Source organism: Galeopterus variegatus, unplaced genomic scaffold (assembly GCF_000696425.1).
Source record: "Galeopterus variegatus unplaced genomic scaffold, G_variegatus-3.0.2 Scaffold5223, whole genome shotgun sequence".
NCBI classification, from domain to species: Eukaryota; Metazoa; Chordata; class Mammalia; order Dermoptera; family Cynocephalidae; genus Galeopterus; species Galeopterus variegatus.
In genome coordinates this window covers 87788-109167 of record NW_007731334.1, presented here as the reverse complement: position 1 = coordinate 109167, position 21380 = coordinate 87788, and the positions used below count along the sequence as shown (strand labels likewise).

At 39.0% G+C, this 21380-nt stretch overlaps 1 protein-coding gene across 1 annotated transcript in view; it reads left to right on the top strand.

Annotated features, from left to right (window-relative positions):
* PREP (prolyl endopeptidase) overlaps window positions 1-21380 on the top strand; it is a gene marked incomplete at its 5' end in the record, with an annotated part of 116070 nt that overhangs the window by 41417 nt on the left and 53273 nt on the right. The window contains one exon of the mRNA XM_008589129.1: window positions 17619-17816. Within this exon, the coding sequence (XP_008587351.1) occupies window positions 17619-17816 (198 nt within the window). The remainder of the gene's footprint in view (window positions 1-17618; window positions 17817-21380) is intronic.

Genomic DNA, 21380 nt, shown 5'->3' with positions numbered 1-21380 from the left:
TTTTGTCTGCCTGTGTTATTTCAAACAGCCCATCTTCAAGGTCAGAAATTGTCTCTTCTGCTTGTTCTAGCCTGCTAGTTAAACTCTTTGTTGTGTTTTTCATTTCATCGAATGCATTCTTCAGCTACACGAACTCTGCTACATTCTTTTTCAGGGCATTGATTTCTTTGTACGTTACTTCTTTCAGGTCTTGTATACTTTTTCTCATTTCATTGTGTTGTCTAAGTTTTCTTGTATCTCATTTAGTTTCCTTAGAACTGTTGCTTGAAATTCCTTGTCAGTCATTTTGAGGACTTCCCATTCTATAGGATCTAGAGCTTGGCAGTTATTATTACCCTTTGCTGGTGGTGTACTTTCTTGAGTTTTCATATTTCTGGTATCTTTCCTTTGATCTTTAGTCATTGTGGCAGGGGATTTCACGGTCCACTCATTTGACCCTAATGTCTGGCTGGGATTCTGCAGGGACTGCCAATTTGGCACAGCTACCTCAGTGCCTGTGGGTGGGAAACTTGGGCCTCTCTGGGCTGCAGGAACTGGCCTGTGCTGGGAGTCCCATGGCAGCGCCTACCTGCTCCAGCACTGGTGCCTTGGGGTACGTGGGCCCGGCCAGCAGCTCTCGGGCTTCTCTCAAATAATACAAATTTCTTAATTTACACTAAATACAGAGAAGAAAATTCCGTTCACATGTTCATATACTGAACTGCTACTGCTATATCCACTTTAATAAAAGGTTGCAATACTTTGAATGAAACTTGCAAGTGCCAGCAAAACTCAAGGATACCCTCTCTGTTTTTTCTCTAACCTTATCTTTCTTTTTTGCCATGCCCCCCCACCCCCGCCACCTCCCCATGTCTTTCTTGTGGACAAGTACAATTTAAAGTGAATAATAGGATGGGCAGATATGAAGCCGTTGAGCAGCATACTGATGGATTGGGATTAATTCAGAGCGTTCTCCAGGGATAGCAGCTAGGTTGCAGGTGTAGTGCTTGGCCTGTCATCTTTTTTTTTTTCCTCCAGTTATTGCTTTACTAGCATTAACTCTGTGGATAACATAAACCTCAGGGTAGTCATTCTTTTGAATGGTGGCCCTAGGATTCTGAAAGTTCCCGATAGTTGTGGTGATTGACAAAATGAGTATCAGTTTCTACCCATATGTTTAAGTCAATTCCACAGGACAGTTGTTTTTAACTGATTGCTGGTTCATTGTGAGTCAGTGATGTGATTATTCCTATTTAAAGAAATAAGGACTGTGTGTGAATGAATTGAAGACACTGAGTATATTCAGTCTATAGAAGGGGAGACAGCATATTGAGATAGTGCTGATTAAGATTTTTTTTAATAGTTTCTATTAGTTACACTTGGATATATTGGGACAATAACCATATGCTTTCAAAACAGATTTAAATTTTAACCTCAACTCTACCACTAAATAACTGGTGACCCTGGGAAAGTTGTTCTCTCTCTTAATATTTCCATGTCTATAAACAGAGAAATAATATCTACTTCACAGGGAATTGTGAGGTATGCTGAATGTGCATAGAAAAGGGCTTAGCAGGGTTCCTGTCCTATACAGAGTTCTCAAGAGTGAAGTAGGGAATATTTAGAATTGCCACACTTTATTTATTTATTTTTTTTCCTTTTTGTCTTTTTTCGTGTCCGGCAACGGATCGCAACCCTCAGTGTCGCTCCCGTACCGGACCGGGACTGGCAACGGGATCGCAACCCTCGGTGCTGCGCCCGCACCTCGCTCAGCCAGTGAGCGGGAACCAGTCTGTATGTGGGATCCGAACCCTCGGCAGGAGCGCCACCACACTCCCAAGCGATGCACTGTAGCAGTGTGCCACCGGGCCGGCCCCAGAATTGCCACACTTTAGCTTTAGGTAGAAAACTAGATTGAATACACCCTACAAAGAGAAAAATCTATATTTACTATTAAACCTACTTTAAATACAGATTTTGGTATTAACTTGTTTTCTGCAAAACCAGATTCATAATCAGAAAAGAGTTATTTTGTCAAAGAAAACAAATAGGTATGCCTCTAGTGGGAGACTCTGAGGGAAAATGTCTAATTCTGCAGGTTGATAATTGAAAATTCAGAGGATTATATGCCCAGTTGGTGACCATGGATCTTTTTCTTGCTGTTTCTTTACTTCTCCATTTTTGTTATCCTTTTTGAACTAAGGGGAAAAATAATTAACATTTAACTTAAATGCTTAATGCATTAGTTAACTTAAGTGTTAGATGAGTTAGACCTGAATAACTGGTAACTGAAAACTGAATTTAATGTTATAAAACCTCTAGTTTCATATTACTGAAATCTAAATCCCTTACAGCCTTTCTACTATGATTTTATTCTTTTTTCCCTTAAAAAATGCTGATAGTTCCCTCTGCTTTTTATATGTTAATTATTAGGACATTTATTTATTAGGACACTACTAAATTGCCCTTCTTGAGAACTAAACAATTTCTCTTAGGTGGCTCTTTTCTAAAAATTCTGTCTTTTTTTGTCTCCCAAGAAAATTTTCTGCTGGTGTGCATTTTGAAATGAGAACCACAAAAAGTGGCCAATGGTGATTTAATATCATAGAAAAAAGACACACATTGAGGATGCAGAGAAAGGGGAACTCTTATGCACTTCTGGTAGAAATGTAAATTAGTACAGCCATTATGGAAAACAATATGGAGGTTTCTGAAAAAAACTAAAAATACAACTACCATATGATCCAGCAATCCCACTTCTGGGTACTTATCCAAAGAAAAGGAAAATAGCATACTGAAGAGGTTTCTGCACTCCCATGTTTATTGCAGCACTATTCACAGTAGCCGTGATATGGAACCAGCCTAGGTGTCTATCAAGATAGATAAAGAGATAAAGAAAATATGGTATATATACACAGTGTAATACTACTCAGCCACAATGAAATCCTCTCATTTGTGGCAGCATGGATGAACCTGGAAGACATTATGTTAAGTGAAATGTCAGGCACAAAAAGATAAATAGTGCATTTTCTCATGTGTGGGAGCCTAGAAAAATTGAGCTCGTAGAGGTTGAGAATAGAATAGTGGTTACCAGAGGCTTGGAAGGGGAGGGGAGAGTGAGGATGTGGGAGGTTGATTAACAGATACAAAATAACACTAGACAGGAAAAATAACTTTCAGTGTTCTACAATAGTGCTAGGCATCTATGATTAACAGTTATTTATGGTTTGTTTTCAAATGGCTAAAAGAGTGGAGCTCAAATGCTCTCATCACTAAGAAATGATACATTTTTGCAATGATGAACATGCTAATTACCCTGATTAGATCATCACACATCGTATATATGTATTGAAATGTAACTCTGTACCCCATAAATATGTACAATAGATACGTGTCAACTAAAAAATAAAATAATTTTTAAAAATCGGGGAAAAAAATAAAAAGCACGCAGGGAGAACAAAACCACATAAATACAGGATGGAAAGAAATTTAGAATCTTGAGAGTTAAATGGGATCTCTAGGAAACAGCATTCATTTTGTCCTGTAAATTTGAATTTCTGTTGTCTTGCTTACTGACCGCCTTTCTACTTGCTGCCTTAGGAGGGTGCTCTCTCTCCTGTCACCCTCTGCCTCTCTTTGGAGAACCTCATTTCCACCATTTACATTCACAGTATTTTTACTTAGGAACAACACGAACACGTTTGTTACAAACTGTGGGTCATATTCTTTGCGCAGTCACTGCAGCTGAGACTGGCGGTTGCCCCTTACCTTTTCTGAACAGCTACTTCCCATGATCACCTCAGGAACCGCTGTGTAGAAATGGCATTAGGCTGTATCATCAGGGCTTTAGATGTTTGTGTCATTTTTTAACTCTTCACAACAGCTGAGCAGGTCCTCCACAATGAATACCGCACCCTCTTCACTGGCTACCAGGGAAACATGTTTGGAGTTGCCATCTTCTTAATTTGGGAGAAGGGAGATTGCTGCCTCGGAGGTCCCCAAGCTTCCTTACTCCATCAGTTGCCACCTTTCTCTCTGTAGTTGCCCCTTCTGCTCCTTCCGCCATTCTCATTTCCTTTTCTCTCCACATGAAAAACTTTGTGTGAGGCTCTGGGAGCTGCCTGAGATCAGGGACCTTGTCTGTCTTGTTGTCTATGGAGTCCCTAGCACCTGTCTGACCCACTGTAGGTGTCTACCAGCTTGTCTTCAAGGACCCCACTTGTCACTTGAGGTGTCCTTGTGCTCAGGTGGCCCTGCTTGATAAGCCATCCACCCTCTGTAACTGTTCGTTTACTTGTGAGCATTTGAATATTTATTGCTATGTCCCCTGACTTTCTTTGAATTAAATTTTTTCTCCAGGGCTAGCTGGTTAGCCCACTTGGATAGAGCGTGGTGTTGATAGCATCAAGGTCAAATGTTTGGATTCCCTTATCGGCCAGCCAACGAAAAATAAATAAAAATTTTTAAAAATTAATTTTTGTCCTTTATTAAATTCTTACAGAACAAGTTTTTTTTTTTTTAGTCCTGTATATTGTATGCATAGAAAATTTCTGTTTTTCTGTTGCTCGTTTAAAATCAAAAGTGAAGAGGTATCATTATGGACACCAGGCTAGCATGACATTTTATTAGTTCCACAGTAGAAAAGACATCTGAGTCTTGACTCCTGTGATTCTTAAGGTGATTTATGCCTGCAGACTAGTTGAAGTTAATCATTTTTTAACCTTACAAGAAAATGATTTCTCCGAATTTTCTTAGTTATGTTTTCTATACTTTTCTAAATCAAGACTTTTTTTTGTTTGCTATAAATAATCCTGTTTTGAATGTATATAAAGTTGTTTCATAGACTAAATTTAGAATACATTTTCACATACTTTCTATATTATGGTTAAATATCAGACCTGAGAGCTGTCTCATTTCTCTTGAATATATGGACCTTTAAAAGTTTACATGAAAACTTAAATGAATTTATACCTTAAAAACATAAATAAATATATATATATAAATATGTAAATATATTTAACATAGGGATATGTTTCTAAATATGTTTATTAGAAAAGTGGAAGTTACTACTAATTTCTTTAAAAATTACTTTTGTTGTCATTACATTATAAACAGCTATCTGTAAAGTTCAGTCTAAAATGTAAGAGTATATCAACTTTATATTTAGTTATGAAGCAGACTCTATGCCAGGTGCTATGCTGGTAATTGAGGTAATGACAGCTAGTGGTCCTGCCCTTCCAAGTGCTCCCACCTGGATGGTAGAGTGGAGATTGTCAATGCATGGTTGCAGGGGATGTGGAGGTGCTGTGACCGAGTGTACTGACCCAGGCTCTGGGTTTTGAAAACTCTAAACTCCCTCAATCTCCTCTCTGGGCTTTTTTTTTTTTTCTTTTCTTTTCTCTTTGGTTCTTTCATTTTTCTATGTAATCAAATATTTTATTCCCTGCTTTTGAGTATAACAAAAACATAGGGGAAACACTTCAGGAAGTAGGATTGGGCAAAGACTTTATGAATGAGACCCCAAAAGCACAGTCAACAACAACAAAAATAAACAAATGAGATTCTAGCAAACTAAAAAGCTTCTGCACAGCAAAACAAATGATTAACAGAGCGAAAAGACAGCCTACAGAATGGGAGAAAATATTTGCAAACTATGCATCTAACAAGGAATTAATATCCAGAATATATGAGGAACTCAAACAACTTAACAGTAAAAAAGTAACCCAATTTTAAAAATGGGCAATGTAACTGAACAGGCATTTCTCAAAGGAAAATAGTTATACCAATGGCCAACAGACACATGAAAAAATGCTCAACATCACTAATCATCAGGGAAATGCAAATCAAAACCACATTGAGATATCATCTCACTGTGGCCAGTATAAAAAAGAGATTAAGAAATGGTAGTGAGGATGTGGAAAAAAGGGGAACTCTCCTACACTGTTGGTGGGACTATAGATTAGTGCAGTCATTATGGTAAATAGTATAGAGGTTCCTCAAACAACTACAGATAGAACTGCCATACAATCCAGCAATCCCACTTCTGGGTATATTCCCAAAGGAAAGGAAATCATCATGTCGAAGGTATATCTGCACTCTCATGTTTATCACAGCTCTATTTACAATGGCCAAGAGTTGGAACCAACCTAAATGTCCATCAATGGATGACTGGATGAGGAAAATGTAGTATATATACACAATGGAATACTACTTTGCCATAAAAAGGAGTGAAATTCTGCCATCTGCAGCAACATGGGTGAACTTAGAGAAAATTATGTTAAGTGAAATAAGCCAGGTACAGAAAGAGGAATACCACGTCCTCACTCATAAATGGGAACTGAATGAATGAATAAAATGATAAATAGATAAATAAATAAATAAATAAGATACAACAATCACAAACATGGGTGAACTTAGAGAAAATTATGTTAAGTGAAATAAGCCAGGTACAGAAAGAGGAATAACACGTCCTCACTCATAAATGGGAACTGAATGAATGAATAAAATGATAAATAGATAAATAAATAAATAAATAAGATACAACAATCACAGTAATTCCTTGAACTTTCAAAAGGATAGAACAGAACAGAGAACACCAGAGGTGGGAAGGGTGGGGGGTTAGGGAGAAATTGTTAAAGGGCCACAAAAATGTTCATAATCTAAAAAATTAATAATAATAAATTTTCTAATCATTCACTTAAAAAAAAAAAAAAGCTGACCATTTGTCCCTATTTTGGGTAAGTTAAAAATTATATCAGAGATTTTTAAATAGAATCCTTAAAAATATTTTTAGGTTAAAAGAACTAAAAATAAGTCTCAGATTTTTGTTGTTAGTAACTTAATACCCATCATCAATGTAGTCATCCTTAAAATGGGCCTGGAGTGGTCTTCGCTCATGTCATAGCATTAATGAAGGTTTTGGGAGAAAAGGTAGATGGTGCCAACATATTGATTTCTGTAAGGAAGCATCAGCTTATCCTGAACTTTGCCCAGATTTTCACTAATCTGTCTCTCTGCTTTTTCTTTTTTTGCTAAAAGTTTGATCATTTTACCTTGATGAAGTGTTCAGTACTTACCATGCCTTTATTGTAATGCTTTCACGTCATTAAACAAAATTGGCTTTCTCTTGCAAAAGAAATTAATCTACACTATGTGCTAACACATAACCATAAAAGGGAATTCACTATTTGTCAGACACATAAATTGTTCATTCCACCATTTCTGGCTAATGCAAGGTGGATGATCTCTTGTTTTTAGGTAGCAGCGACAATCGCCACTCCTTTGTTTATGCCGGGTATTCTTTGTGGATAGAGTGGAAAGGAGAGATAAACATTCTATGGGCATTCTTCGGGGGTAGATTGGAAAGGGGAGATAAAAATTCAAGGTGTTTTAAGCAAATGAGTTGTCCAAAGCTTTGCAAAGTCATCTGAGCATTAAAAGCCAGACCAATGGGAGGACGGCTTCTGTGAGAACACAGAGAGTTGGTAAGAAATATTATGTGTTTCAAAGTGGGAATGCACAAAAACCAAAAGACAGTATGAAAATAAGGAGCAAAATTTGAAATTTGAAGTAAAAGACAAAATACAGTGATATACTAATTTTTAAATTAGTGATTATAAGGACTTTTCTAGGGAAATAGCTGTGTGCTATGAGAGATGGAAATCAGATTTTTAAAGTTCAGTATAAGCAAATTGTACTGTTCAGTTTATTTTTGTCACTTGAAGAACACTGGGATTACTTGGAATAACAGTAAGTATTGCTTGTGTAGCATTTCTTGTGTGCCAGGCTCTGAGCTATGAATGTAGACATTTCATTAAATCTTTTCAACAACCTTTGAAAAGCACAAATTATTAACCCCAGGAAACTGAGGCTGGTAAGGCCAACTAGCTTTCCTAATGCCCTTTAAAGGTTCAGATACAGGTCAGTTGAAACGCCACTCCTTTGTTTATGCCGGGTATTCTTTGTGGATAGAGTGGAAAGGAGAGATAAACATTCTATGGGCATTCTTCGGGGGTAGATTGGAAAGGGGAGATAAAAATTCAAGGTGTTTTAAGCAAATGAGTTGTCCAAAGCTTTGCAAAGTCATCTGAGCATTAAAAGCCAGACCAACGGGAGGACGGCTTCTGTGAGAACACAGAGAGTTGGTAAGAAATATTATGTGTTTCAAAGTGGGAATGCACAAAAACCAAAAGACAGTATGAAAATAAGGAGCAAAATTTGAAATTTGAAGTAAAAGACAAAATACAGTGATATACTAATTTTTAAATTAGTGATTATAAGGACTTTTCTAGGGAAATAGCTGTGTGCTATGAGAGATGGAAATCAGATTTTTAAAGTTCAGTATAAGCAAATTGTACTGTTCAGTTTATTTTTGTCACTTGAAGAACACTGGGATTACTTGGAATAACAGTAAGTATTGCTTGTGTAGCATTTCTTGTGTGCCAGGCTCTGAGCTATGAATGTAGACATTTCATTAAATCTTTTCAACAACCTTTGAAAAGCACAAATTATTAACCCCAGGAAACGGAGGCTGGTAAGGCCAACTAGCTTTCCTAATGCCCTTTAAAGGTTCAGATACAGGTCAGTTGAACTCCCAAACCTGTGTTCTAACCATTGTTGCGTGGCATAGTGTGAAAGCAGGAAGTCATTCAAGCCAAAAGGAACAGCATCCTCAGCCCCCTCAGCCCCGTCAGCCCCAAAGCCTTACCACACCCTGCATGTGTTGTGCCCTTATAGTTTTCATAAAGTATAAAAGCACTTTAGCTGTTTTTTTGGGGGGTTTTTTTTGTCTTTTTTCGTGACCGGCAACGGATCGCAACCCTCAGTGTGGCGCCCGTACCGGACCGGGACCGGCAACGGGATCGCAACCCTCGGTGTTGCACCCACACCTCGCTCAACCAGTGAGCGGCTGGTCCGTATGTGGGATCGGAACCCTCGGCGGGAGCGCCAGCACCACCACACTCCCAAGCGGTGCACTGCAGCAGTGCGCCACCAGGCCGGCCCCACTTTAGCTGTTTTTATTAGAGAGTTTACACAGTATTTTCTATGAAATGTAGTTAATATCATTGATGATTTTCAGAGTAATGAAAGCATAAGGAAAAGCATAAGATGATTTAAGCTGATCTTCACTCAAACAAGCCAGTACCCACCAAGAAACAGGTTAATAAAAAGTAATTTTAAGTTTAATGTGGAGAGGTTCGGGAATTCTGTTGGTTTCAGAGTGAATAATGCCACTTACAGACAAAAGAACCCCAGAGAAAGGGGCAAAAACTGGAATGGCTAGAGAGTTAAGCCATGTCTCTCTTTTAAAAGTAATTTTCCTGTTTTCCACTTAAATCAACAGTATTCTAACTTGTGAGTAGCAAAATTGAATGGGCCCTATTGTTCAACTGAAATAACTTTTCTCTTGCATTATTTCTCTACCAAACCCCACAAGAGGAAGATTTTAGGAGAGTAAAACAATTTTGTGAGCTCCCTTTTAAAACATACTGCCCTGTAAGGGCTTATACTTTGGACTATTTTCAGATTTTACAGATGGATTTGTGCAAATCCAGCCACATTCCTTATTCTGAATGAGCTTATGACTTGCAGAATGTATTTTTGGCTAAGTTTAATGCTTCAGAATTTGGTGACACATAATGACCACAAACTTTTCTTTGTTGATTTGGTGTTCATTGGAGCTTGATTATTCAAGTAAGTGTGCCACATCTTCAGGTTCACCTGATTATACAGCAGTACTGAGGGAAATTTCTACTGTGTTTTGCCTTTGGTGCATACCTTAGTGACCTTGGGTGGGGAGGGGTCACAATAAATACCACTGGCTGCCAGACCTTTTCAGGCAGAAACCTTAAGAGATGGTTACTTTGTGAAATAAAGGTTTCACATCAGGAAATGCTTTATTGTCAGGGAGACATTTAAAGACTCTGACATTTCACTGAACCATGATTTTGTGCCTACAAATGCCATAATCTAGAAAATTGTTTCATCATTCTTATTATAAACAAGTGTAACTTTCTGATTGTCTTCAAATTCTGCATTACCAGCCAATATTTTACTTATATTGTTATTCTTTTAAAGTATTGTTTTATGTAAACTAAGATCCAGTAGTAACCTTTGAGTAGATCACCTGCTGAGTAGTTTTTTGAGGTTAGCAGTTTGTCTAGAAAAAAACGTAATTGTAACTCAGATGCAGAGTTAAACCTTTTATGATAATTAATTGTAAGGACTTCCTGTTTCGGGAAGTTCGGCAGATTATGTACTCTGAGTAACCTTCACAATTGAAACAACTGAAATGTTGCAAAGTATTTATAAAGTATGTTTCCAAATCCATTGCTAAATTGACACAAAAGAAGGGGAACCATAGACACCAAAGACAAAATGAAAGCAGGAATCCAGAGATGTAAACTGGATTGTCCCTGAATGTTTTGCTGGGGCAAGGAGGATGGGAGATAAAGCCTGTGGTTCTCCATATGTGAGAGACCCTCAGTGTAATAGTGATTGATAAATAAGCCTGCCATTGGTGAGGCTGAGCGTGGGGAGTGTACAGTGAGGAAACCTGCCTGTCTTCACCTTGGCACTAGTGAGGGGCAGGAGAAAGGCAGGATGTGAGATAAGCCTGCCATTGGTGAGGCTGAGCGTGGGGAGTGTACAGTGAGGAAACCTGCCTGTCTTTACCTTGGCACTAGTGAGGGGCAGGAGAAAGGCAGGATGTGAATTTTACCCCTAAATCATGAGAAAGGCTAACTTTCACATGGGTGCAGATTGACTAACTATAAGGTCCAAAAATCCTCATGCCAAGAATTTAAAGTACTCCCAGGCTACCAGGTTGGTTGTATCACAAGAGGCAAGCAGAAGCAAGTACAGATCCTCTCTGGAAGAGTGCCATTTCCATCCAGACCTCTAAGAATTCCCACAGATAATGTTTCAAGGGAAATCAGCACTTCAGAGTCAGAAACCATAAAGCTGACAAAGAAATTAACCAGCATGAGAAATAGAGCCAGCAGAAACACTAGAGTGGAATTAGCAGATTCCTAGTGTAAAATAAGTATATTAAATATACTTTAAACAATCAGGGGTTATACTGGTTTTTGTTTTGTTTAAGAGAAACTTGGAAGCAAGAAACAAGATAAAAAATGGCCAGATAGACTTAGGAAAGGACTAAGAACTTTAAGAAATGAAAAATATCATTAAAAATTCATTATTAGGTTTAAGAGGAGATAAGACACAGCTAAAGAGAGTGTCAGTGAAATAGAATGTAAATGTAAAGAAATTCCATAGAATGCAGCCCACCAAGAGGTGGAAAAACATATAAGTTAATAGACATGGAGAAGAGCAAACTTTCCAGACATGATTAACTGTAAATTGGGACCAATCATTCTGCAGAGGACAGTGAGAAAAGCTGGGGTAAAAAATGTCTATTTGAAGGTATCACAGAGCTAATGAGGAGGTGAAGAATAACTGGTCTAAGATACTACATGAAACTGATATAGCTGTTTTAGTATCAAGGTAGACTTTTAAGCAAAAAGCATTAGAGATAAAAACTTCATAATTATAAAAGGTTTAATTCAGTCTTATTAAGATATGATAATTCTGTGTATCTCTAACAGCATGTAAATATATACATACCCACGTTTTAAAATACAGGAAGCAAAAATTAACATACCAGTAAAAGTAGACAAATCTACAATCATAAAGAAACATTTTAAAACTATTTCTGTGACTGATAGAACAAATGGCAAAAAAAAAAAAGTATGTATATAAAAGATTTGAAAAATAACATTAACAAATGACCTAACAGGCATATTCAACACATCCCAGCAAAGGCTGCAGAATACACATTCTTTTCAGTCACTAGAGCATTTAAAAATTTTTTAAAAAAAATATTTAGCCCACATACCCTTTTTCAACAAATTTAAAATGACTGAAATCATACAGAGTATGTTCTTTGAGCACAATAGAATTTAGCCAGAAGTCAAAAGCAAAAACCAATGGATGAATAATCTCACAAACATAATGTCAAGTGAAAGAAGATGCAAAATATGTGTTGCATGATTTCATTATATGTAAAGTTAAAAAATGAGGCAAAACAAGACTAGCGTTTATGGATGCATATGAAGGCAGAACAAGTACAAAGAAAAGCAAAGATATTAGCATAAAAATCAGGGTGACTACCTTCAGGAAGTGGGGGGCTTGTTAGCATCATAGTGCAAGAAGTTACTCCTCATTATTATCAAAAATATATTGACTGTCCTTACATGTGTATTCTACCAGGTGTGCTTTAGAATGATGCCAAATTCCCCCAAAATCTCATTTTGATGTGGATTGAAATTGTGTTAAGTTTATAGATTTCCTCTGAGATTATTTGCATTTTGAAATATTGAGTCTTCCCATGTAGGGTTATGGTGTATTTCTGATTTTTCAGGTTTTCTTGTTTGTTTCTATTTAAAGTTCCTTAGAAAAAAATTAGAGGTTTTTTGTATAGATTCCACATTTAATGTTAAATGTATTCCTAAATATTTTATTGATTCTATTGTGAATGAGGCCCCCCTACCCCCACATTTTCTAACTGGTTATGGCTAGCATATAGGAAAGCTATAGTTGTTTTGTTTTTTAACTAATTATTGTTAATTCCAGTCACTTATTTTAAAATAATATTTGTTGAATTTTTATTGTGGGGTAGGTACTAGTAATCACCTTTATAATTTTCTCATTTACTTATTATTCCTAGTTTACAATTGAGAAAATGAGGCTTAGCAGGGGATGAAGTGATTGCTTAAGGTTATACAACTAAGTAGTGATAGAGCTGGGGTTTTAATCCAAGTATGTTTGAGCACAAAACTCTCTATGATCGAATTACATTTTCTCTTAGCTTAATTCAATAACAAATCATATAAAGATATGCTATGGAGATGAATAAGATAATGAATGAAAATTGCCTTGAACGATTTGAGGAATATAAATGAACTATTCAAATTAATGTAGCAATTTTACTGTGAAATTGAAAAGTAGGAGGTGATTGGAAAATAGCTAAGATCTAGTGTTGCCTTTCAGTAGTTTAGAAATCAGAGAACTTTTTTGTTTGTAAAACTTTCCAGATGTTCTCTGAACATCTGTATTGGATACATCGTGAAGCACATGTCTCTCCAGTGGGTTTTTTGTTTTTTATACATATAAAAAGTGGCCTTTAGTAAGCCATTTAAATAATGATTTTTTAAACGATGACCACCTCTGGAATAGTTCTTGGGATTAAAAGACTGGAAAGTGTCCCTTCTTTCATTCAATGCAAATTTTATTTTGCGCCTTTGAAGTACCTGTCACTCTATTTTGGTGCTGAGTATGAAATAATGAATAGAAAGACAATAATAAGTAAATAAATACATAATTATGTCTTGAGAAAAGTGCCGTGAAGAAATGAATTGGGTATCGATTAGAAGTAGCTCACCATCTGAGAGTGGGCCAGGCAGAGGAGACAACCTGTGATGAAGCCCTGAAGCAGGTTCAGGAATTGAACAAAGGCCACTGGTGCCAGAGGACAGGCGGTGAGGCAGGAGTTGGGACAAGCTGAAGCTGGCTAGGTGGGAAAGGATTGTAACATGCAGGACCATGGCAGCCATGAAAAGCAATTTGGACTATATTCAGAATGTAATGGTGTTGGGCTCTTACCTGCACGTAATCCTGCTGACTGTAGGTGGGAAAGGATTGTAACATGCAGGACCATGGCAGCCATGAAAAGCAATTTGGACTATAATCAGAATGTAATGGTGTCGGGCTCTTACCTGCACGTAATCCTGCTGACTCAATGCACAAGGTAATAGGTATGAATTCAGACTTTCAAAGATACTGCTTTTTTTTTTTTAATATCAGTTGTCTTTGTGGATTTATTGCCTGACAATAATCACTAACATTTAATTTTTTAAACGATTTAGATTCAGAACTCTGCACTTTATTTAAGCTTTTGAATAACCTTTGGTTGTTTATGTTATACCTCTTGTAGATCTTAGGGTGGATTTACAGCCCTTGTATTAGACAAGAGAATAGACTATTGTTAGATTTAATTGAAAATCATAGCAGTTGCCGCTTTGCTCATTGAACTACATTAACCTCTTGAGAACCTTCCGTCTGCATCAGTCATGTTTCACGGTGCCTTTAAATTCCCTTTTATTCATTGTCTATAATTTTTCCAAAAATGATGTGCTGCTTTATAAATTATTGCATGAAAGCTGAATTTGATTAGAATAAGACTCACTGATTTTGCCACAGTTTTTTACACAAAGGGAGAGTTTAGTACCTTCAGGCCAGTGAAGCATTTACTTGTCGAAGGTGAACTTCTGCTGATGGTTGAATGAGGATAAAATCTAGAGTCATTCAAAAATGCAAAGGCATATGGTATATAATCAGGAAAATAATCCCTTTTGAGAGCTGCAGAGTGGCCACATCTCAGATAAAGCAGTCCCGAAATGTGTTTTTCAGTGAATTGAAGCACAGGTGTTGGAGTCAGATAGATCCAAGTTTATATCCTGGACCAGTAAGGGACTCTCCTCCCTGGCTCAAGGCTGTGTGCTGTCTTTGCCTGGCAGGTGTTTAAACCTAGCATTTCTTGGGGGGGGGGGGTCATGGCAGATGATTACAGCTGACTCTCAGGGGCACTTTCTGCTGGGCCCTTCATTCTGTAGCTCTCTTAGCTCTGGAGGAAGCACTGCTCTGGGTGTTTGCTTGAGATTTTCCTCTGCCCTGGGCATCTAACTGCACCCTTCCACCCTCTTGTCCTGAGATCTGGCACTTCTCTAGGCAGTTCTGTTGGACAGTACCTAAAATAACCCCATGCCTGCTCTTTCCTGCAAAATCCACATCTGCAGCCTCGAGGCAGCAGTCCATCCCAGACTCTTCCTCCAAAGTAGTGAGTCCTCCCTTTTCTTGCCTTCTAGATTTCCAGTCATAGTCCCTTTAATTTCTCAGGTTTGGATCAGGCGCTGTCTCTTTATCTCTCTCAGGCTGGGGTTAGTAGAAGGTAATAACCCTCTCCCCAGTGGGAAGGGTAACTTACAGCATGGCAAGGGCTCTTGCCAAGGAAGTCTTGTCACCTGTCTTCTCAAAACCTCTTCAGTCTCTGACCCTGATTTATATTTGAACGAGGGATCCAGGAGTCATGGAACAGGTTTTTGGCCATTTCCTTTAATATCTGTGTGCAAGGAATCTGTTTCTTAGTCACTTTGATAGCCTGATGGCTTCTATTCACACTGAGGCAGGAATGTCCCCTGTGAGGGTGGTTACAGCCAGCAGTTAGTGCTTCCTGAGGGCCAGATTCAGCACCCGTTCCATGTGCCTTGGTCTCCTGCGTTGGTGTGTCTAAAGGAGACTTTGATGGCATGAGTCTTCATGTGGGGTACCCCAAGTGTTTTTCAGGTGCAAGTCAGATTGGAACAGTGATTCTTATATAGGGAGCCATCATGAACGTTGTAAATATTACCCAAGGCATCTGAGTTTTCTGCCATTTAAAGCCAAAAAAGGGGTTTTAACTGTATCTTTAAGTGACATCCTGTCTTGCTTGTAGATCTAATGAAATGCAAATTAATGCTTAGAGGTTTGAGGGGAGAGGAATGATATATTTTTGTAACCTTCCTTCTGAAAGGTTATAAGTTCTTTAGACTGGGAAGGAGAAACCTTCAGTATTCACTAGAACTCATCAATTCAAAGAGAAGCACAGTTGAATTTGCTCTGTGTCATTAGCACAGAATGCCCTGTTGAGAATAAGAACTAGAGATGAGTCATAAAGTACAGCCATTAAGTCAGAGCTTTTATTAATGACAATCTACAAATCACCTTGTTCTTTTCTTATTCACTTTGTCTGTTCTATAATTCTGATGTACTCATACTTAACACAGATTGATTATCCTTTGACAGCTATAATTTACTTCAATTTTTTCTTATACTTTTCTCTCTTTAAAATATTAAGCCATGTGAAATATACTGATTGAGGTACTTTAAAAAAACATAGTAGAGTATAAGCAAATGACTTTTGGATGTAAGAGATCTTTAATTCTCACTTGAGGAAAAGGTTGCTGGGGTGATCTAAACAGCCCAAGATTGAGGCCCCTCGGTATCCTCAGAGTTCCCTCTGGCCTTTGTCTTGTTGTTCCTGTGGATAAATGATAACCTAAGCGTGAATTACTAGTTTCTTGGTTATAAAAATAAGCAGTGTCAAGAACCCCACCTGCAACACCCCTGTGATGCTGGGATCATGAAACCCGTGATGGTGGAATAGGATTTGGTTCTTGTCTTTTCAACGTGTTTGAACTGTTGCCGGCAGCCCTGTCCTTACTTCCGCTTGCCACAGCATCTCTCCTTCTGGGTGACCTGTCCTGCCTCAGGCTGGCTTCTGTTTCTGCCCTTCCATTTTCTCCTTTCCCCATCGCTTCTCCCACCCTAATCCCTAGCTCTTTTATTGAGCACTGCTATTGTGAGTTGCAACCCTGGGACTTGAGGAGAACTGGTTTCTCTACCTTGCTCTCTGTGTCCCTGCAGTCTTTTCTCAGGAAATTCTTTTTATTTCTCTTCTTTCCTGGCCAGACTTTATCCCCAGCTTGATTTGGTGTTCTCCTGGTGCATTGCAGTAGACTCCCCTCCATCCTTCTGTAGACTTCTAGTCTGTGTTTGGCTGTCAAATACTTACATCCTTTGTTAATGTTACCTTCATTAGTGTTGCCTTCTGTTCAAACAGTGGCTCCTCAGTAACAGATAACTGAACTCCCTCTACGTGGCTCACTGAATGCCCATCAGACCCCCACCAGCATCACCACCTGCCCCCGATGCTGAACAACTTTCCTCTTATTATTGAAAATGGATCTCTCACTTGTTCTCTTTACCAGTCTTCCTCCCTCCCATCCTTCCTTCTGTTCATTCGTTCGTTCATTCATTCATATTCCTTTCATCTCTCCTCATTCCTAGCTCTGGCCTGCATTCCTTGAGTTACCTGTATTCCCACCACTTCATCCTCTGGAAAGCTGTCCTTTCTCTGATAACCCTCAGTGCTGCCCCCTATCTCCACACTCCTGCCCTCAAGATGAAATTTAACTCTTGCTTAAAGGCTGTCACTTTCTGGAGGTCTTCAACCAACTAATCACTTACCTTTGTTTGTACATTTTACTGCTTCATATTTTTATGTGATTGTGTCTGAAAGGCAAAGATGACCTCCTCTTCCCATTTCTCTCTAGCACATTGCAGGGTATCTGGTGTACACTAAGGGTTTAATATATTTTTGTCACATAACCAACCCTGTCAGACATGGGTCATGATTTGGTTTTTGTTGTTTGCTTCCTTATATTTCCTGCAGCATAACCTTGGACACAAAATAGGTAGGCAGGGTTACTGGTATTCCACACATTGTCTAGATCATCTCAAAAGCTCCTGGCCCGAGGTGGAGAATATTTTGTTTCCTCTGGACATAACAGTGACAATCATTTATTAAAGGAATATACTGAAAACTAGAGAAATGATTAAAAACAATTATAAAATGATTTTGCAAGTCTCGTTGCTGCATAGCACAATATATGGCTCTAGAACTATTATTCAATTAAATAAATATGTTTTGTGCTAATTTCCAAAACTGCATTAGGTTTTCTCTCTCCTCCTTCTCTTTTCAGAATGGGTTGCTTGTGTCAGGTCCAACTTTTTGGTCTTATGCTACCTCCATGATGTGAAGAATGTTCTGCAGCTCCATGACCTGACTACTGGTTCTCTCCTCAAGACCTTCCCGCTCGAGGTTGGCAGCATCGTGGGGTACAGCGGTCAGAAGAAGGACTTCGAAATCTTCTATCAGTTTACTTCCTTTTTATCTCCAGGTGAGTTTTTTCGCTGTTGCTGTTCACTTTAAAAATCAGACTGATATTCGGGTTTCTTTCAGGAAATGGGAGTATACTGTTATTGAAAATCACATATGCTGTACAACAGCCAAAATTACTTAATGGGAATAAAACAGTAAAACAGACACTCAGAACAAAGGGATATAAATGCCTAAAACTGTACTCTCCTTAATCTTGTATTCTGAGTCTCTGTTCTTCTGGGGGCAGGAATAACTCTTGCTCTAGATTGATCAAAAAATTAATACCAACAAATATAACTTTCGAATCAGCCTTTGGTCTATATGCACAAGAAAACACAGTGCAGACAAAAAACATTAAGTAAAATTTGTAGCCACATATGACATTTAAAAAAATGTTTTCTAGTATAAATTATGCAGTGGTTAAACTGAATGAAAATATAATCCTAAAAGTATAGTCCTATGTCATGAAAAAAAAAGTTTGTTACTTGGTTCTAGTAGAAAAGAAAAGGGGCTAGGTTGTGATTTTCCTTCTTGCTTTTGGTTTTTCTCTGCTTCTCCATCTGGCTGCAGTGTTCCTGTAGAGTTGTGGCCATGCACATACTGTGGTTTGCCCCAGGAGTCTGCCTCAAATGGCAGTTTGCAGTTGATCAGGCAAACCCTGTCTTAAAAGCAGTCTGGCTGAAAAAATGTCTGCACTTTTTTTTTCATTGGCCGAGCTCCTGCAGAGTGCTTTTGGTCCCACCTGGTTTTGTTGCAATCATTTGGTCATTAGAAAATAAAGCAGCCCTAGGGCCGGCCCGTGGCTCACTTGGGAGAGTACGGTGCTAACACCAAGGCCATGGGTTCGGATCCTATATAGGGATGGCCTGTTAGCTCACTGGCTGAGCGTGGTGCTGACAACACCAAGTCAAAGGTTAAGATCCCCTTACCAGTCATTAAAAAAAAAAAAGAAAGTAAAGCAGCCTTAGGGGAGAGCTTGGCAGGTGCAGGAGTAGTTTCATCCTCCTCTGGGGATTGGGCCAGGTGACAGTGATGCTTCATCCCCTTTTCTTTTGAGCCTCTGAGTCACAGAGCAGGCAATCCAAGCAGAATCTTATCATGGTGACAGGTTGCTGTCAGGGTTATTAAAACCAAAAGAATGATGTTCTGTAAGCAGGTCTGATGGTATACCTGGAAAACCTAGCAGCCTTTATTTTCTCAAGCCCCTTTCAGGGGATCACAAGGGGCTAGGAAGAGTGTCCACAAGAATGTGGAAACCAGGGCCAGGAGTCGGGAACCGATGGTTCAAGAACTCCACTTCAGGGTGTCCTGTGTCTTCCTCCACCCCCACACCTCCTTTCTGTGGAATCTGGAGACTGCAGCAGCCAGTGGACAGGCCAAGAAAAATCTGTGTCTTCTGGATAGCTGTCCTCAACCCACCGCTGCTGGGTCCTCAGTTTATTTCCTCATGCTTACGCTGGTTTCAGAAATTTTACTTTGGAAAATCCCATATCTTAGACAGTTCCAATGGATAAAAGGCAATGAGGAGAACAGAGTGGGGGTGACTCACCTGCTCTTAATCAAAGCCAGAGTCCCCAAAGGCCTCTAGTCTTCCTTCAACGACCCCAGGTGACCATTTATTTCAGGAACAAGCTCATCATTGCTTGGGGAAGAAAGGACTCATTGTCCAAGTGTGAAGTGATGGATTCTGTGCCAAGTGATGAAATATTATCTGTGACTGTGGCTGTGAAGTTTGAAAAGAGAAGTGTGTTCCTAGTTCTGTATCACCAGGCAGCTTCTGAACCGGCTTTGTTACTGTAGTGTTTTGTCTTCTTGTCTCCTCTTATTCATTTTGTTGTGGTCTTTTTCTTTTCTCTCCTTAATGCAATTCAATATCTAAAATCAGAGAACGGGGCTTCCAGACTCAGGCCTTCTGAGGCCAAATGAAAAAACAGCCATCAGATAATTAAACTAGATTTCATGAAAGCAAGAGTTGTCTGTGTGCATATACACATTATACACATACACATCAGCTCAAAGGCTGTCTTGCAGTGGTCTCTGAAGGTGAGCTGTTTAGTACAGCTGAGACACTAAATCCTAAGTAAAGCCTGGCTGATCACAGCTCAGCTTCCTGCTATGGACATGTTGTACATTTGACAGGTGCACATCAGCTGACTTTGCTTCCCATGGAGGTACATAGTGAAAACAGCTGTTGATCCCAAGACATTTACGACTTTTGCACCTTGAGTCACACTTGGGAGAAAACAGGCAACCAGAGTAATTTGGAGCACGATGTACTCATTCCCTGTGGCTCAAACCACTTAGCGGTTGAACTGATTAATTCTGTACTTGGGGAACCTTGGAGGTTGCCTGAGATTAGCTCCAGACAGACTTCCATGTTGTAACACTCCAGTGCAGCAGTCCACTTGTGCATGGCTCCAGGAGGCCGGGACGGGAACACAAGGAAGCTTTCCACAGACTGTTTAGGAAAGGCAGACATTTCTTAAGGTACATGTTTTTGTTTTTTTCTTTTAATGACATTAAAGCCCAACCTGTAATCAGATAAAACAATGTCTACATGGGTAACAAAGTTCCTCTGCCTTCTCTTACATATCCAACTTTTCAGGTCCCCCTGGTCCTTTTGCAGCTTCTCCTGTAGTTGCCTCTTTCTCCTGACTCCTACTTCTTCTCCCTCCTTACGTGTATTTCACATTACACTAGCAACATACCAGCCGATCTCCCTGCCTCCTTCCTGTTGCTAGGACGGCCTTGCTAAGGCACTGTTTTCATCAGGAGACATTTTCTCAAGTCCAGACACCTCCTCTGGCCTTAAGGGACTTCTGTAATCCAGTTCTCTCTTTTGCCCTCAAACTTTGAAATTTATTTCCTAACAATTACCTAATCACTTTTCTCTGGTGCATGATTCTAGGCTGTTTTGTTCAAATCCCACCTTCCTTGTTCTTACTCCACATGAGCCAAATTAGATGGGATACTAATTGTCATTAGATCATAGGGATTTACACTATGGTGTGAACGTGCCAGGGTTAACCTGGGCCAACCCAGATGTATCTATAAATAGAAAGTATTGGTAAGATATATTAAGCACTGGTACCTTCAGGTTTAACACAGCCTCCTTTAAGGTACCACTTCTAGTGCACAGAACAGAAGACTAGAGTTTAGGCATTTGACACTCTTATTTCATTCTTCTGTTAGATTTGATGTCCCAACCTTTCTAGATAAACAAGCATTGAGAGTGTATCTCGTACTCATTGTCTTTCACTAGGGAATTTGCATTTCTGGTACTTTGGTGACTTTTCTAAGGTCACTAAGCTAGTAACTGCCAGAGCTGGGAATTCTGGCTCCCAAGACCTTCATCATTTACTGTACTACAGGTTGCGGTGACCCATGGTGAATCAGGTATTCAAATGGCATATGCTTGGTCTGCGTGCTTTCTTTTTGATCGTTTGGAGTCTTTTCTCAAGGATTCAGATGCTTTCTGTGTTTGTGGGAGGCATCAGGTACTGATCAAGAAGCTCTTGAAAATTAAAATATATCTGAAGATAACCTTTTGTCATCAAGATTACATTCATATAGGCAAGTATAA